At 36.9% G+C, this 19,339-nt stretch overlaps 1 protein-coding gene across 4 annotated transcripts in view; it reads left to right on the plus strand.

Annotated features, from left to right (window-relative positions):
* The first annotated feature begins 792 nt into the window (after positions 1-792).
* LOC143849785 (D-alanine-D-alanine ligase family) overlaps positions 793-19,339 on the plus strand; it is a 61,824-nt gene continuing 43,277 nt past the window's right edge. For 2 of the 4 annotated variants that reach the window (XM_077358974.1, XM_077358975.1), the window contains exons 1-10: positions 798-1,326; positions 3,783-3,854; positions 6,821-6,864; positions 6,950-7,061; positions 7,171-7,242; positions 7,886-7,948; positions 14,253-14,330; positions 14,435-14,527; positions 14,634-14,753; positions 16,704-16,790. In XM_077358974.1, coding sequence (XP_077215089.1) covers positions 1,018-1,326; positions 3,783-3,854; positions 6,821-6,864; positions 6,950-7,061; positions 7,171-7,242; positions 7,886-7,948; positions 14,253-14,330; positions 14,435-14,527; positions 14,634-14,753; positions 16,704-16,790 — 1,050 coding nt within the window. In that variant the 5' untranslated portion in view covers positions 798-1,017. Of the gene's footprint in view, positions 1,327-3,782; positions 3,855-6,820; positions 6,865-6,949; positions 7,062-7,170; positions 7,243-7,885; positions 7,949-14,252; positions 14,331-14,434; positions 14,528-14,633; positions 14,754-16,703; positions 16,791-19,339 lie in introns of all 4 variants that reach the window. The other 2 variants (XM_077358977.1, XM_077358976.1) reach the window with 2 other exon arrangements.

Consider the following 19,339-nt stretch of genomic DNA (forward strand, 5'->3'; position numbering starts at 1 on the left):
CAACCCCAAATATTCCCATTTTCACAACCCTTTTAAGGGACAACTTATTCAAGGATACCCATGCTTGATCACCATAAGAGATTTGCCCAGGAGTCACTCACTTGAGCCATAAATGGATTTGCTCGGGACCATCGCAGAAGGCATTTTGTGGAAGGGCTATTGCATGAGAGAGCAGCCACATTGGCCAATCTTTCACATATTTTGTCTTATTCATTTAATTCATCTGAGGTGGTTGCTCTCTCGTGCAAAAGCCGGTCCACGAAATGCCTTCTCTAATGGTCCCTAGCAAATCCCTCACCATAAACAAGATTCACGACCACTACAACTTAAAAATGAAGGGAGGATTGCCAATATCAAAAGGGAAATTATTTTAGCACTCCACTAATTTGATATGCAGCAAAAGCTTCTTGTCTTTTAGTGTTTAATTTGCATTGTCATAGCTTTTTGGGAACTGTAAATAGCCTTTTGACACCCCTTTAAACACTAGAAGACAAGAAGCATTAGCCACATACCAAACTTGTGGAGTGCTAAAATCATTTCCCAGTCAGCTAGACCTAATAATTGATATTCGCAGCTAAATAGCTAATCTTCTTTCGTTCTACTTGGCTAATAAGATAAGGTGATAATAAAAGTCGCACCCTACAGAGGCTAATTCGCGCCACCTGTAACGTGATTTGACGTCAAAAAGCGTTAAAGTCTACCGCAATTCACGTTATCAGGGATGCGAATTATCCTTCAGTGGTTGCGAATTTATCAATATATCGCAGTACAATTATATATTGCTAAGCCACTTAATCGTATGCTAAACAAAGCATCAAACGACAAAGGATCCATCTGTTCAAGGCGGGCTTTTGCCGTCCTTCAAAAAAAAAAATTCAGAAAAAAAAACAGAAATGTTGTCGCCATTGCCACTCTCCTCCGCAAATAATAACCCCACCCAAATTTCTGAAACCCTAACATTTTTTCTCCGCTCAACTAACCTACACAAACCCTAATTTTCTCCCAAACAGCTCTTCAATGGCTTCCCTAGCATGCGGTTCGAATCTCTCCTCGTTTCGAAACGCAATTGTTGGAACTGAAACTCGTTTCGCATTTAGCAAGTCCTTTATCTCTATGCCTGATTTTTCTAGGTCGAATCTTAATTTCTCCTATAAGCAGTGTTTTGGAGTTGGAATTCCTCGAGCGAAAGCCGAGGTTTTTGAAGATCAGAGTACGGGAATAAAAGAGAAGGAGAGGGTTTTGAGAGTAGGTCTCATTTGCGGAGGGCCTTCTGCTGAGCGTGGGATTTCGTTGAATTCTGCGAGATCGGTTCTTGATCATATACAGGTGAGAGAGCTTCGATTTATGATGATATCTCTCTAAGTTAGCTATAATCATATAATTTTCCCTTTAAATTTAGAAGAGGGGAAAATTTTTCCATCTAAGAAGTTCCTGTAGGAAATGTTTTTCTTGCAATTCAAACAGGGTATGGACAAATTGTGAGAAAAATCAATAATCAAATGGTTTTGTTAAGTAGATTTGAACAGTTTATAGAGGGGTGATGCAATAATATGATGAGGGGGAATCTTGTCTCTTTATTACATAGATGAGATTGGCCCAGCTTTGCTCAATCTGGGATATGCACCTGATGGGTCACACCTTTTTTTGACCGCCATCAATCGGTGCTTAAAGATGAACGGTCATAACAAAATATACGCGTTGGTCCAAATCTAACACCCGAAAATTCATTGATCAGATGGTTTTGTGTGTGTGTGTGGGGGGGGATGGTGTTCCAAAAATCAGAGAATCATACCTTGTGCGCAATGGACTAATCGATTGCGGATTTGTTGGAGTCGAATTGCTGATCTGGAATATCTGAAGTGTCAATCATGTTGATCCACCCCCTTGTTCAACCGTGGGATCGGTGGTGCTCTCTTCCAATCTCCAAATTCTAGATATTGTTCTTTTTGCTTAGTTGCCAGGGAGTGGATTTTAATGCCTTTTATAGGCTTCCTACAACCCTAAAACCTAGGGTTAGGTCCCATGGGTAAATTCCCAATCTGTGAGGGGCAAATGTCATCCTATCAACATAACCATCATCAAATTGGTAATTCCCATAAAAGAAAAAATCAAATTGGTAATTACTATAAAAACAAACTACGTACAATTCCGTCAAATACTTTCCCAATTTATTTCATTAATTAAACCTCCATTTTGAATCGAGTTTAAATATGGGATTTTTTTCATTTTTCTAATTTTCCTTTTATTTTCCGAATTTCCTCAATTCAAAAGGTTCCTCGACTTGATCAGCCAAATTGTTATAAATCGTTTTTCCCAAAGTCCTTGTGACATAATTATTTGAGAAAATAACTATTTAATAATAATATATTAATTTTGCAAAAATTAAGTTGCCAATTTTCTTCAAAATATTATGATAATGAAAATTCTACTTTGGCATGATCGATCGTCAAGTATAATCAGGGTAGTTATTTTTAATTATCGTGCATCTATAAAGCATTTAAAGTTTAAACACACTCAAATTAAATATAATTAAATATAAATTAATTACCGTGCATACGTTGAAGCCTTTAAACACAGTCAAATTAAATATAATTAAATATAAATTTATTTGGAATTTCACAGTTAATTCCTTAACTTCGATCAACACATTGCAATGAGCCAAAGTATGTGCATTCGTCACTTTGTATTGTGCACTGCCCTATTTTCCATGTCAAAGAGTTCACCACAATGACTTCTCTGGTTAAATATACCGCATACGAACTATTGTATTATTCCGTATTGTAATCCAACATTTTCCGAAAAAATGTACATGAGTTCAACTCCCTTGAATTACTTTCCGATCTCTCACATGTGTGTATTCTACATGATGTGAATGAGTGCTTTCCAGTGTGAGAAACACCAACACACACTAACACACGATCTACCTGTTTCCTCAAACACATAGAGCCAACAGTCTTTACTCTTTAGGAATCGACCATTTTTAAAAAAAAAAACTTTAGGAGCCAACCCCTTCAAACAAACCCTAGCGGAACATTCCAAGTACCGCGTTCAGTGACTAAAATTCAATCGGTAGGTCCCGTGGTCCTATTACCACTGCCCGATGTATTTCATGATCGTTTCCTGACAATAGTTAGGCCAGCCCGCATTCCTAACACCCTGCTTACCGTGGAAATATAGGTCTTAACCCGCTAAGAGGATTTTCGATAATTCTATAAATCACATGATGTATATTAGAGTACGGTAAGAGAGAATTGGAAAACTGGCAATAAATGGTCTTGCAAGGCCAAATAAAATGTCATAAAATTGCAACAAATGAAAACCCATTTTTGAGGACCGCCAAGTCAACGGTTTCGATTGTTCAAAAGTGGAGTCCAGTGATTTCCCGTAGAGGCACAATTCATCATAATATGGTGATAATTTGTGACTCCTATTGCACTTTGCTTTTCTTGAGCCCCTCTGTTTTGCAGAACTAGTGTTATGATCTTTATTTGCTTTGTCGTGAGACTGTTGGGTTCTATGCGGTCTAGGGATCTTTTTTATTTGCTTTTTAGTGAGACTATTGGGTTCTATGCGGTCTAGGGATCTTTTTCTCTCTACATAGAGATTGAATCAAATGCTGATAAAGGGTTTTTGAGCAAGTGCTCTTCTGCTGGGAATCAAATATTCTTATTATAATTTTCATATTGCTACTACTTCCTTTTGTTGTTTATTTAAGTCCAGATGCCCTTCTACATGGTAGTTCTGGTGGCTTATTGTGACACAAACGCTGTATTTTGGTCCAGGGGGAAGATTTGGATGTTAGTTGCTACTACATTAACTGTGATCTCAAAGCTTATGCAATATCCTCTGCCCAGGTTAGTATATCTATTATTGCTCCATCATTCATAAGAATATAGTTCTTATAAGCTATTGGTTGGTAATGTAAGCTTTTTAAAGAATTTAGCATTTCAAGCACCTGGCTATGATGTTATCAAATTTTAGTTTCTTTGTGTTATGTAACAATTTATTTTTCTCTTTGCAGTGTAAGTAGTATTTGCTTAGGTAGTGTTTGGTAAAGATTTAGGAAACTCATTCTGATTTTGGGAATAGATTTCGCCATCATCAGTTCTCCAAAAAATTAATTTCGGTAAAACTGTCCTTTGGTAAACTCCATATCAAAATTCATTTTTGAGAGGCCTGAAGTAATTATTGTTCGTGGTATCCTAATCCCCATGAATGGAAGAAAAAGAAAGAGGAGAGAAGAGAGAAGAGATGGAGAAGAAGAGGAGAGAGTTAGAGAGCTCTCCCTCTCATAATATATGTATGTATAACTAGGGTTACCAGTACTCTCAGCTCAACTCAACTCTCAACTGAAATACCCTAGAAACGGGTATGTAATTACACCACTACTTCTAACACTCCCCCTCAAGCTGGAGTGTATATATCATACATCCCCATTTGGTACACATATCACTTAACCTCGTTTTGCTTAGAGGTTTAATAAACATATCAACTATCTGATCACTTGATCTAGGGAAAACAATGCAAATCTCCTCTTTTTGAATCCTGTGACGAATAAATGACAGTCCACGTCAACGTGCTTCGTCCTCTCATGAAAGACTAGATTTGAGGTAATGTGAACGGTTGCCTTGTTATCACAATACAACGAGGCTGGTGATGAGAAATGCAACCCAATCTCCGACAAAAAGGATCTTAGCTAAATCAACTCACCACATAGATGAGCCATGGCTTTGTGTTTCGCCTCTACACATGACTAGGCTACTACATCCTACTTTTTACTTTTCCAGGAAGCCAAGTTACCTCCAATAAAGGTATAGTACCCTGTAGTAGGCCTCTTGTCTGCGGGAGATCCTATGCATCAGTATGTCCCTCGATTCTCATGTGATTATGCTTTCTGAAGAACAGTCCTTTACCAGGAGCTTTATTCAGATATCTCACAATCTGTGTGACCGCTGATCAATGAGATGTACGTGGCGAGCTCATGGACCAACTAACAACATTAACTGCAAATGAAATGTCTAGATGGGTCACGATAAGGTAGATCAACTTCCCAACTAGACGTCTGTATTTTCCTGGGTCCTCTAGCAGCTCCCCCCGATCAGGACGAAGTTTGACATTGGGGTCCATAGATACCTCACCTGGCTTCACTCCCGAAAGTCCCGTTTCTTCCAATATATCCAATGCATACTTCCTTTGTGATAGAGATAGTCCACCACATGAATAAGCTACCTCTACCCCAATGAACTACCTAAGGCGACCAAGATCTTTGGCCAGAATTCCTTATGAAGGAAATCCTTTAGCCTTTGTATGCATGCGCTGTTGCTTCCAGTGATAATGATATCGTCCACATGAACAACTAGAAATATGTAGCCATCCTTAGACTGAGAGCTTAACACAGAATGATCAACAACACTCCGTGTCATGCCAAATCGTATCACTGCCTCACTGAACCTCTTAAACCAAGCTCGAGGAGATTGCTTATTGCTTAGGAAGGTGTCTGGGCAAATAGCTATACAATATTAAGATCACAAGTGGAAGAGGTAGCTGGAGGAGAGCCGGAATTGGAAGCCACTGCGTGTGACATGGAAACCTTCCCCAACTGGATGATTCAATCAACAGCAAGATCAATGGGAGTTTGCTGGGCATCTTGGGGGAGACCATGCTTGGGGCTGTTTAGGGGTTCTTGTGATGAACCTAAGAAATTGACTTACTTGGCTACCCTAGGTATCAAAGATCCAAATGAGCCCCAAGCCTGAGCACTGTTGAAAGGGTTAAAATTATTTTATAGATTTCGCCGGCTAATTAGCTATGGTAATTGAATCATCTAATGGCATTGCATAGGCATTTGAAAAAAGTTTTAGTTTGTGGAGTGGGATGATTTTTGTTTTACCATCATAAGTGGCCAGTGATTTTGTCAGTTCCTTAGCTAGAGGAGACTTTGCACTGACATCTTTTCTTGGAAAATTGTCATCCTTAATATAATTGGGGTGTTGGTTGCCTTGTATAACTTTAAATAATCAAATTAATTTTATAACTGATTAACTTCAGATCATCATATTCACAAAATTTACTCGTAATAAAAAATGACCATGAGGACTCCAATATCACATATCACACACATTATATATTTGTGAAAATGTTCCTATGCATCTATAAACATATTGAACTACAGAGTGGTTAGGTCATGTCCAGGAATGTGTAACTGTACACGAGCAATTATTGTAACAATCAGTCAATTTTCTATGCAATCTGTTCTACCACTGTCTGTGCTTGGGTGTTTTGAGTTATATTTTCCTTTGAGTTACGACAGAACAGTCGTTTCTGTTTTTGCTTGATAGTTTGTTCCCAATTGAAGGTATCCAATTTTCATTCTATGGAGTATTCTATGATAAAGGCTATAGTTGACGCACTGCACTTACTGATCTTTGGCCTTTCTATTTTTTTAAGAAATGTTGATGCATCTGTTGCAACCATGGATTTAAATTTCGGTTTTGGCCGAAATCCAGTAAAAAGGAGTATTAATTTATTCTTTTGGGTAATTTCGGCCGAAATTTCGGAAAATTTTTATATTTTTGAAAAAAAATTCAATTTATTGAAATTTTGGCCGATATTTTGGAAATCCGAAAATCCGAAATTTCGGATTTCGGGAAATTTCGGTTTCAGTCCCAACCGAAATCCAAAATTCTGGATTTCGGATTTATAATCTACAAGCTGGAAGTAAATAATCTGCTAAACCAATAAAGTTGACGTTGTGTTGTATTTTATCTTTCACTACTGATTGGAGTTCTCCACGGTGTTCTATTGTTCCTCGCTTTCATAGGTATACTCAAACACTCCTGCAGATTTTGATTTCAAACTGGAAAGGTCAGTTGTCAGACTTCAATATTCAGCCCCTTGATGTTAAGCTGATTTATTTTATATGACCAATTCCTCTTGAGTCCCCTTGCAGCCTTGCCCAAGGTTTCCAGTCTTTGTCTGAGTTTATACAACACCTTGCTGACTCTGTGGACATAGTATTCCCTGTGATACATGGTCGTTTTGGCGAAGATGGTGGTATCCAGGTTTGTCTTAAGATTGAACTTGGAATTTTTGTTTATATAACTGGATATGATTGATACTTTTGAGGTCATTGAAATATGTTGTATTTGCTGTACCTATTTCAATTTTCAGGATCTATTGGAGAAAGCAAACATTCCATTTGTCGGCACACAATCACATGAATGCCTACGAGCTTTTGACAAGGTAAAACCTGTTGTAGAGTGATAATTTGGAGAATAAATCACTCATTCCATGATAGAAAAGTCCCTCATTACATTTAATTCATCTCTGTCCACCTACATAGATTACCCTCAATTTTTGTAATTACACTTGGGTTGAATCATGTCTATCTTGTTTATAATGTGTTCTTGACTATCCTTTGCAAAAATCTTATGTGCATTACATATTATTCTCTTGGATTTTCTCGATGGCAATCTGGCAATCTACATTTACATACTTTTTTTGGTTGATAAAGAGAGAATTGATGACAACATAAGTTGCTACTTGATTGTAAAATAGCATATCAATAGGGCTGCTAGCATTTTTCACAACTTCAATTAATAGCTTCTATCATCTCAGTTCACAAGTAGTGTGAGCCATTTGTCTATACCGTGGTTTTGTACTAGATGTAGCCACCATTGATTGCTTGCTCTTCCGTATTGCTTCTCACAAATGTGAGATGACAATATTATCAAGTTACACTTCCAAATCTTCTGTTTTACATGTTTTGGATATGGTTTGATGCTAGCCACATTTCTTTCGGCATTCACAGTTTGTGATTATAAATTTCACAATGATCGAAATGAGATTTAGCTTTAACCTTTGTTATCTTTTAAATAATTGGCAGCACACAGCTTCAATGGAACTCAACAAAAAAGGATTCATGACAGTGCCAAGTTTTCTACTAGAGGTTGGGCCATAGAAGTGCTCCTGATTTTTTTAATGATTATTGGAGTTACGCTTTTTTTATTCTGATTTGTGGTATGAATTAATTTGGATTGGTGCACAATCATTTACGAGAATTATTCGTGGAGTAAATGTATCCACTACATGCTGATGATAACACAACTGTTATGCTCCATTTTACCAGGACCATTTTATTTTTTGTTGTGGTTTGATTCCAAGTTGGTTATAGTTCATTGTATTGCTTACATATTTTTATGCAGAGTAGTTTTTATCCCCGACATTTGATTAAGCTTATTATCTCAGAATTCTGCCCGAATGCCGCTTACAATGCCAGGATCCCTTATTTCGTTAATCTTTCCAGACTTAGCACAATTGCATTGTCATTCTCAAATATTTTTTTATTTAATTATGTTTAAGCATATTCTGAATGGTGCATTTTCTCTATATTTCTTCTGGTATATCCAGTTTCACATATTTCAACAGATTTAGATTGGTAATTATGTGGACTGATTAAATAATTTTCATTATACTCACGGCAGATCAGTCCTACCTTGTTATTAACATGAAACATGTATAAATATATATATGAGGAAAGTGTTTTTGAGCTCGAGCTCAGATAATAAGCTTATCTGAGCTCCAGCTCAAAAACTCATGTGGGCCCACATTTTTGGGGTGATCCAAAGCATTCATTTGAAAGGCCCTTTCATAGATAGGGTGTGTACAAAAAAACAGGTGGTTAGGATCATCCTAACCCTTCCATTTGTAGAGGGAAAAATTGGGCAAATCCGTGGAGAAACAATATCTGTCCATTTTTCCCTCCACTTTTGGATGGGTTAGGATGATCCTAATGACCTGATTTTCGGCACACATCCTATCCATGTAAGGGCCTTTCAAATGAATGCTTTGGATCATGCCAAAAATGTGGGCCCACATGAGTTTTGAGCTCAAGCTCAGATAAGCCTATATGAGCTGAGCTCAGAAACACTTTCCTCACACACACACACACACACATATATATATATATATACACACACACACACACACACACACATTGTGTGTCTATCTATGTATATGTATGTATCTATCTATGTTTTTTTAGTTTTAAAAATATGTATGGATGTATGTTTGAACATTATTCATTTTATTTTGATGATGCTGTGTCTGAGCCGAAGGAAAATGGTGAAAATGATTACTCTATTGGTAATTTGCTAGTCTCCTGATTTTGCTTGATTTGTCTATTATTGACTATATCTCATCCAATGGTGAGTCATATTTTTGGCAATCTTCTTACAAAACGTGTTTTATTTGCCAATCTTTTGCGGTTCTTGAATCATGAAGATTTTGAACCATAGTTCTTGAATCTTGAAGATTTTGAATCATGTGTAGAATAAAACCGAGAAATATCTTCTCATATATATATATATATATATATATATATATATATATAGAGAGAGAGAGAGAGAGAGAGAGAGAGAGAGAGAGAGAGAGAGAGAGAGAGAGAGAGAGGTGTAGCTACACGATTGAGTAGCTAACTTAGCTACTCCGTCGGCTTAAAATACAGTGGGGCCCACATTGTTTGGGTGATGCAAACCATTCATTTGATGGTCCCTCACATAGATAGGGTGTGCCCAAAAAATCTGCTCCATAGGATCATCCTAACCCTACAATTTGTGGAGGTAAAAATTGACGTGTATAAACCTTCACAAATTTGTCCATTTTTGCGTCCACAGTTTGAAGGGTTGGGATGATCCAATGGAGCTGATTTTTTGGCACACCCTATCTATGTGAGGGCCTATCAAATGAATGGTTTGGATCACCCAAACAATGTGGGCCCACTGTATTTTAAGTCGACGGAGTAGCTAAGTTAGCTACTCGATTGAGTAGCTAAACTTTCCTTATATATATATATATATATATATATATATATATATATATATATATATATATATATATATATATATATATATATATATATATATATATATAGAGTTAAGTGAAGCTACACATACGTGTAGCTAAGTTAGCTACACCGACGACTTAAAATACAGTGGGCCCACATTGTTTGGCTGATCCAAACCATTCATCTGATAGGCCCTCACATTGATAGGGTGTGCCCAAAAAATCAGCTCCATTGGATGATCCCAACCCTTCAAACTGTGGAGACAAAAATGGACAGATTTGTGAAGGTTTTTACACGTCCATTTTTGCCTCCACAAATCGTAGGGTTGGGATAATCCTATGGAGCTGATTTTCTGGGCACACCCTATCTATGTGAGGGCCCATCAAATGAATGGTTTGCATCACCCAAAAAATGTGGGGCCCACTGTATTTTAAGCCGTCGGTGTAGCTAAGTTAGCTACACGTATGTGTAGCTACATTTTTCTCATATATATATATGTAGAGAGAGAGAGAGAGAGAGAGAGAGAGAGAGAGAGAGAGAGAGAGAGAGAGAGAGAGAGAGAGAGAGAGAGAGAGAGAGAGAAGGGTTCTTGCTAATGTTAGCAGCTAGCTTAGATGCTAATGTTAGCAGCTAGCTTAGATGCTAACGTCAGCGTAAAACAAGGGTGGGCCACATTGTTGGGCTGATCCTAAGCATTCATTTGAAAGGCCCCATCATGGATGGGGTCTGTACCCAAAATCAGCTTCATTGGATCATCATGGGATGTCCATTTGTAGGGGTGAAAATGGACAGATAATGTTTGTCCACTAATCTGCCCATTTTTTCACCCCACAAATGGACACCCTAAGATGATCCAATGGAGCTGATTTTTTATGGACACCCTATCTATGAAAGGGCCTTCCAAATGAATGCTTTGGATCCCCCCAACAATGTGGGCCCACCTTGTTTCACGCTAATGTTAGCAGGTAAATATATATATATATATATATATATATCAATGCCACTACATCGAGAAAATTAACGAAATACCCTCGACTTGCTTGTGCGTCTCACACATTAGTCCACCAGGGTCCTGTATAATGCCACGATACAAGACATCTACACAACGTCACGCTTAACATTATTTTTTCTATGGTGTAGTGGGTTCTTGAATTTATGAGCAATTACCTTCCACACTTCCGTCTAGTTTCAATTACGAGGAATTTACTTCTGCTGTCTCAAGTTTTTCCTTTATAAATATTTTTATATTAAAATTGTGGATGATCTTTGACATGGTTTGTATCTTAATCTTGCATGGTGGAGGAATCATGGGCACACAATTGAACTATGGTGTGGTTCTTGTCCATGATTTCACAATTGGAGTCTGGGTTCCCTACCTCAGCTTTGTGTCCAATACGTTCAACATCATGACCTTTTAGCTTTTTTTTTTTGCTTATTGACTGCAATGTAGTTCACTATATCCCATTTTTAGTTTTTTTTCATGATTCACGTCATTGGCCAATATGCTTAGATGGATGTGCGGCCACATAAGGTTAGATCGAATTAAAAATGAAGACATCTTTAAAAAGGTGGGGGTGGCAGCAATTGAGGAGAAGATGAGAGAGCAACGCTTAAGATGGTTTGGGCATATCCAACGTAGGCCCTTTGAATTCTCCAATTACAAGAAGTGAAGCGTGCCAAGTTGATGGAGTAAAAAGAGGTAGGGGCAGACCGAAAACAACTTGGGTAGAAACAATGAGGAAAGACTTGAGGGCTAGGAACATAACAGAGACCATGACCTTGGATAGGATAGATGGAAGAAAATGATCCACGTAAACGAACCCAACTAGTGTCGGGATTAGACTTAGTCAATTTGAGCCGGGTAAATCCTTTCACCTTGTTCATGAAAATTTTCTAAAGGATTCATTGGCCGACCCCAACTAGTTTGGGACAAAGGCTTAGTTGAGTTGTATTCACATCATTGGCCAATTTATACCATTAATTTAGAAAACTATGGCTAGCTAAGGCATTTATTCAGTTCTTCTCTATGAGCTTGATTGGCCTTGTATGGCTAGTTTATGACATCTATCTCTTGTTTAAGGTGGTACGGTTGGAGTTTTGGTTTGTTTCTCTGTGTGCTTTGTTCATAGGGGTCATTTGAAACTTTAGCTGTGTAATGACTTATGAAGCACGGATATGGGTACGCGGTGCGGATACGTGGATATGTGATTTAAAAAAAAAATACGTTGGGGGTACGCTGAATATAATATATTTTTACATTTTATTATATATTTATAAAAAATTAAAAATTAAAGGCCCTGTTCGTTTGGGACTGTCCCAACTCCCAACCGAATGTGAGCCCCAAACAGATTATTGGACTCAAAATTAAACATAATTTCGATTCCAATAATCAGTTAATCAGTTTTGGGCTCTCAATCAGTTGTCAGTGTCACAATCTCAAATGAACAGGGCCTAAATGTAAGTTTAAGCCCAAATGTGAGCCCCAAATAGATCATTGGACTCGAAATTAAACATAATTTTGACTCCAATAATCAGTTTTGGGCTCTCAATCACTTGTCACATTCTAAAATGAACAGGGCCTAAATGTAATTTTGAGCCCAAATGTGAGCCCCAAACAATTTTGAATTGTTTGCAGTTTGGGTGCGTATCCGATACGAATCCAGGGAGTACCCGGGTGCACCCGCACCCAACACGCACCATACGGGTGCGTGGGGGAGAGTACCCATGCTTCCTTGGTAATGACCAAACATTGAATACTTTACAGTTGTCTGAACCAATCTATGAAAACCCAGATTTACAAAGGGTTACCCAAGCGAGACTATGAAATACAACAAAAGTAAAAAAAATATGATAAAATATTTTTAATTTCAATAGAGAAAGGAACCATTTTAATTGTTCTATACCTCTTCATGTTTATTTTTATCCTCTGGACCTTGGGTTATTGACTCAGGGGCCTCATACCATATGACTAGTAACCCCAATTTACTGTCTTCTTTAGAGTATTGTGTTTCTTCACCTCATAGTGCAACATTAACATATGAGTCCACATCTCAGGTATCTAAGATTGGACAAGCCCAACCCACTTCTGATCTCACGTTATCATTTGTTTTATGTGTTCCAAAATTTCCGTTTAATTTACTTTCTGTTAGCCATCTAACTGAATCTCTTGACTGCTCTGTATCTTTCTTTCCTTCTTATTGTGTCATGCATTACCTTAACATACAGAGGACGATTGATGGCGGGCATGAATCTGGGAGTCTCTTCTACCTAAGCGTGGGTAGTGCAACTCTTTAGAGTACTTCATCCTATTTGTGGCATTGTCAGCTTGGTTATCTCTCTGCAGAGAAGTTGAAGCCCTCCATTACTAGTTCCGTTCCTCCTACAGAGTGTCAGCCGTGTCAATTTGGGAAACACCGTAGGGTGTCCTTCCCTTCTAGGGTTATGAGCCGAGAGTCTGGTCTTTTTCACGTAGTTCATTCCAATATTTAGTAGTCCATTGAGTTACATTAGCGTAGTCTAGTTTTTTCTCATTATTGTAACCCTATTCATGTTTATATATAGAGAGAGATTCTGTCCGAATGTTAAGTCTTACAGTTCTCCTTCCTCCTTATTCTTTCTCTTGCTCTCTCTCACTTTTTCACAATCCAAGCATGTGCACACTTATGCAAACTTTAGATAGCCATTATCTACTTTAAATCCGTATTTGACTCCTTTTGAGCAACATAACCGGGAGGTTAATTTATTTAAACTTCTTGTAAGTCACCATGATGAAATCTATTTTTAACAACTAATTGCCACAATAGCCAATCTTTATTGGAGGTTGGAGGCAATAGAGATAATGATAAATTGAGTCAAGCTTTGCAACGAGAGGTAACGTTCTGAGTAATCAATACTCAAATGTCAACTCAACTTTAGAAACTATATATGTTCAAAGTTCTAGTGATCTTCACCTGGTTTCTATATGTTCAAAATTCTATTGATCGTCACCTGCAATTCTTCCGGCGACATTAATGATTATTTTGTTGTCTCTTTTCGTAAATAAAATTGGCTACATGCGTATGTAAAGAAAGTTGCAAGGAATTTTGAATGTCACGATCTTGTTTTTAAACTTATTAAACCCTTTTCTTTTCCTGCTGCCTAATTTCAATTTTATATTTTAGCCCCCACATAATTTTATTCGCTAGAGTTGATTTTGTTTGGTTGATATTGATAAGTTTATTTAGATTGCCTAATTGATTGAGGTAATAATAGGCAAGAGTTCTGCCAATGTTGGTTATTTCATATGTTAGAAGAAGAAACTGGTTATCTTTTATGAACCCTTATTTATGTTTGTAAATGTTTTTGACCTTGCTACAGTTTTGTCAGTCGCCTTAACTTATTGCTAAGAAGTTTGAATAATGAAATTCAGGAAAGTAAATTGAATAAAGACGGCTTTTTAAAGTGGTTCTCAAGTAATCAATTGGACATTGACTCAGGGAAAGTTGTGGTAAGGCATGTTTTTTATATACTTGTTTAAATTTTGAATATATGCCATAAGGAAATGGTTCATAAAACTTGTTTGACTTCTCCGTTCTGTTCTTCACATTGCAGGTAAAGCCAACGAGAGCAGGATCAAGTATTGGTGTTACTGTTGCTTATGGTGTTGATGATTCCATTAAAAAAGCTAATGATATTATTTCTGAGGTATTTTCGTTTCATGGATAATTTTTTGGATTAATATTGGAAAACCAAGAGATGCTGAACACTCACTTTATATTAATATTTTTTCTCTACGGTTGAAATTTGACAGGGAATCGATGATAAAGTCCTGGTCGAGCTTTTTCTTGATGGAGGCAGTGAATTTACAGCCATTGTCCTTGATGTGGGATCTGGTTCTGATTGCCAACCTGTGGTTCTCCTCCCAACTGAGGTGGTTGCTTTATCAATTTGTGTGCCTATAATTTATTCTATTGTAATGCTTTTAGCTCTATATCTGTTTTCTTTTTTTTGGTAGGTAAGCTAGCTTGAAATCTCTTATATTTAGTGTGAGTCTATCGTCATGCGGTCAAAATGTAGTTACATATACATTATTATTATGAAGGTAATGCACTTTTAGCATTGAACTTGATTTAAATTCTATTGTGCCGAATTTGAATAAACGTGCAATACTTAACATATTTTTTAATTGATATAGATCTTAAATTCCATTCGATCATACGAACATGAAACATTTTATTGAGAAGAATAAGAAAGACCGTGAACAAAACAAATAATAAAATACTCATGGGTTATGCTATCGGTTTTGCAGTACTTATCAAACAGCTCAAAATCTGATACATGTCAGACTGTCACCTGAGATAAACATGTACTGATACATATCAAATCCTAATACGCACATCATGTTCTATCTTGCTGAACTGAAAAACCGAGAAATCTTGATATTGATTTGTTACATTAAACTTTGAATCCAGTAAGTGTAAAATTGCTAAAAGGAATTTTGGTCGAAAATAATGACATGGAAGGAATTCCTCGGGATTTCCTTTCGGTGGGGATGGAAACAGAAACATTTCGGTCGTTTCAGGGAAATTTAAAACCAGGCCTACACATTCCATGAGTATGATTTGTAAATCTTTTGAAGCTGGAGTCAACAACTCGTGGTTATAATAGTTCCATTATAATATTTCAGGGAGACCAAAGTTATTATGATTACTTTGGATTGTCTTATACTTGATTACCATTGCAACGCATACTATGACAAAGGTTGCGCCGGAGGGCTTCTCCAATGCCTGAATAAATTATAAATGAATAAAATAAATTAAAAAGAGTGGCTTACAATGGGTAGCTATCTATACTAAAAACTATGCTTCATTTCTTTGTTTTTTAGGGCATAGGAAAAGTATAGATTTGAAGGACAGATCACAACAAGCGAAGACATATGTGCAACGAGAAGAAAATTGAAGTGGGCTGGATCTAGCGATGAAAGACGGTGAGAATGAAGGCATAATAATTTTGCTATTTGTTGGACACATAAGAAGGGTAAATATGCCTCAAGAGTTTGGAATTCAAAGCATAATCTTGATTCCCCTATCTTTGAGAGCATAGTTGATTGTTTTGAGCAATTGGTACTGGTACCATGGATACATGTTACATCATGTTGCTAGTGCATGGTACATACTTTCAGATGGGTGGTGTTTAGATTTGGTTTTGTTACTTTCATTAGGAACTGATATTTATATTGATAGTAGGGTCCCTTGCGCCCTCTCCCCCATAGTATGACTATGAGATGCAGCAGACTTTGTCTCCTATATCTATCTTTGTTCTTTATGTGATGACATTATCATGCTGATTGTTTTGCTAAAGAACAAGATGACTTTAGCTCTTTTAGTAGTTAGTGTGGTTGTCATGATGCTATTTGAAACAATACAATACTTCGGAGAGCTTGAAAGCATTCTAATATGTTCAATGTGATTTATATAACATGTGTGATGCTTTAGGCACAAAAGGATGATATATTTCCTCTTGTTTAATTAATACCATCTGAGTGGGGTCTAAATAGAAACAACCGCTTATTTTGAACTAAATGAAAATAAATAAATAAATGATCTGTCAAGAGAATAAAAGAATAAAAAGGTAATTTTTCCCAAGATGCGAAATTTATTTCTGGCATCCCCCAAGTGTAGACAAGTATGGGGGATGTTATGCAGTGGTTTAACAATGGTTATGCTACAGATTTTAGGTTTGCTAAATTATTTACCATTTCCATTAATCCATTTACATTGCAATTTCCTTTTCATTTAAAACAATTGAATTGGATCTATTGGGAATGGTTTAATATAGTTCCTTGAATGCTTATGACTTATTCTATAACATCCGTTACCAGGTAGAACTTCAATTCCATGGGAATAATGAAGTTAGAGAGGAGGATGCTATATTCAATTACCGAAGGAAGTATCTTCCAACACAACAGGTCTGAAAAATGGTCCATTGCTAGATTTAATCTTTTTCTTCTTCTTCAAAAATAATGTTCCATTACTATTGACATTTTGAGATTAATGTGGTCAAGTACATTCTATTTCTTAGGCATTTCTAACTGTTGAACTTTTAGTATTTATTTATCTATGAAATTTGATGACCTTATTTTACTTGGAGTAGTTGAAAACTGTTTCTTGGACCAAGAATGATACAATTTTAGGACCATCACCAATTTGTACTCAGTGCAATAATTTAATATTTAATTTAATAGTTTTGAATGAAAAATAGATAACTACTCATTTTATTCTTATTTTTGATTTTTATATTTTTAATACTTTCCTCATATATATATATATATATATATATATATATATATATATATGAGAAAACGGTTCCTACACATATGTGTAGAGAGTTCTCTACACACTAGCTTAAAATACAGTGGGGGCCCACATTGTTTGGGTGATCCAAGCCATCCATTTTAAAGGCCCTCACATAGATAGGGTGTCTACAAAAAATCAGATCCATAGGATCATCCCAACCCTACGATTTGTGGAGGTAAAATGGATGTCTTTAAACCTTCACAAATTAGTCCATTTTTTGCCTCCACAGTTCAAATGGTTAGGATGATCCTATGCTATCTATGTGAGGGCCTTAAAAATGAATGGTTTGGATCACCAAAATAATGTGGCCCCCACTGTATTTTAAGCTAGTGTGTAGATAACTTATCTACACATATGGTGTCCACAAAAAATCAGATCCATAGGATCATCCTAACCATTCGAACTGTGGAGGCAAAAAATGGACTAATTTGTAAAGGTTTAAAGACATCCATTTTACCTCCACAAATCGTAGGGTTGGGATGATCCTATGGATCTGATTTTTTGTAGACACCCTATCTATGTGAGGGCCTTTAAAATGGATGGCTTGGATCACCCAAACAATGTGGGCCCCCACTGTATTTTAAGCTAGTGTGTAGAGAACTCTCTACACATATGTGTAGGAACTGTTTTCTCTCTCTCTCTCTCTCTCTCTCTCTCTCTCTCTCTATATATATATATATATATATATATATATATATATATATATATATATATATAAATCTTTTTTTTTAACGATTTACGATTCAATACGATTCGAACCCTATTGCGATTTACAATCGATTCCGATTTTCAGAACCTTGCGTGTGGTGACTACTTTTGACCATAGATAGATCGCAGTAGTCGACACACCTTCCCATTCAGCCATGAAGCATAGATCTAGGAGTAGGAGTCATATACACTTTTTCTAAAAAGGTTTCATGAAGGAAGGCACTATTCATATCTAACCGGTGAAGATGCCAACCCTGGTTGGTGGCAATAAAAAGGATCCGAATAGATTCCAACTTTTCCACAGGAGCAAATGTTGGACTATAATCAAAGCTAAAACTTTGGGTGAATCCTCAAGCCACAAGGCATGCCTTATATCTCCTTATATCTCTCAAGTGTCAACACTACTATCCGATCTGTATTCCAAAACAATGATCCATCGAGAACCCACAAGTTTCTCTCTAGGAGGGAGAGAAACTAGATCCGAAGCATGATTTCCCTAAACAACCTCCATCTCCTGCATAATAGCATCCTTCTATACATGGTGACTTCGTGCCACATGAATGGTCCGAGTAATGGATATAGAGTTGACCGCAATAAGAAATGCCCTGTAAGGAGAAACAAACTAATATGGCACATACTTGATAAGCGGATGTGCAGTAACACAACTGCATGCGACTTATGAAGAGCAACAGGAAGATCAAGGTCAGCAATAGCGGAGGGATCAATAACACCAATGTGCAAACCCTTACTTAGAGCTTTGGGAATATCAAGATCACCGACAACAGAGGGAACTGGAACACCAGTAGGGATGAAGATATTCCAGGACGAGCATCATCCAAGGAAGACTGTGGTGGAGTCATGAGGAAGGATCATGCTGTCTGTGGTGAACACAAGTGACATAGCATAGTTTTAAATTTCCATCGAAACCAACATGAAACGACCAAAATGTTTTCTTTTCCATTCCCACCAAAACAAATATTGAAACTAAAACGTATAGCGAAACCAAATTAGGTGAGAACATTTGATGAAACTTTGTAATAATATAAGGTACTTTGTCTCTTGTCTTCTTAATGTATTGTCAACCAAGTAATACGAGTATAATCATCAGTAAATTTAATGAAATAGCGATATTCATCGACAGAGACAATAGGAGAGAGAGTCCATGCATCAGAATTTAAAACATCAAATGAACGTAAACTTCTATTCGTACATGCAGAATATGATGATCTACCATGTTTAGCCAATTGAAAAACTTCACATTGATTGTACTGACCTAGAAGAAACAAATTTCAATAACTTTGGAAACAAAACACTTAAAGATCGAAAAGAAACATTCCTCGACCTATCATGCCATAACCTAATTTGTGCAACAACCTGATTTCTACGACTACTAGTCTGAAAGCAGCTGGAGATCCAATGTCCAAAATGTAGAGCCCTACAACCTAACGACCAC

Source organism: Tasmannia lanceolata, unplaced genomic scaffold (assembly GCF_043159265.1).
Source record: "Tasmannia lanceolata isolate RefF3 unplaced genomic scaffold, GAP_Taslan_0.1 ptg000018l, whole genome shotgun sequence".
NCBI lineage: Eukaryota > Viridiplantae > Streptophyta > Magnoliopsida > Canellales > Winteraceae > Tasmannia > Tasmannia lanceolata.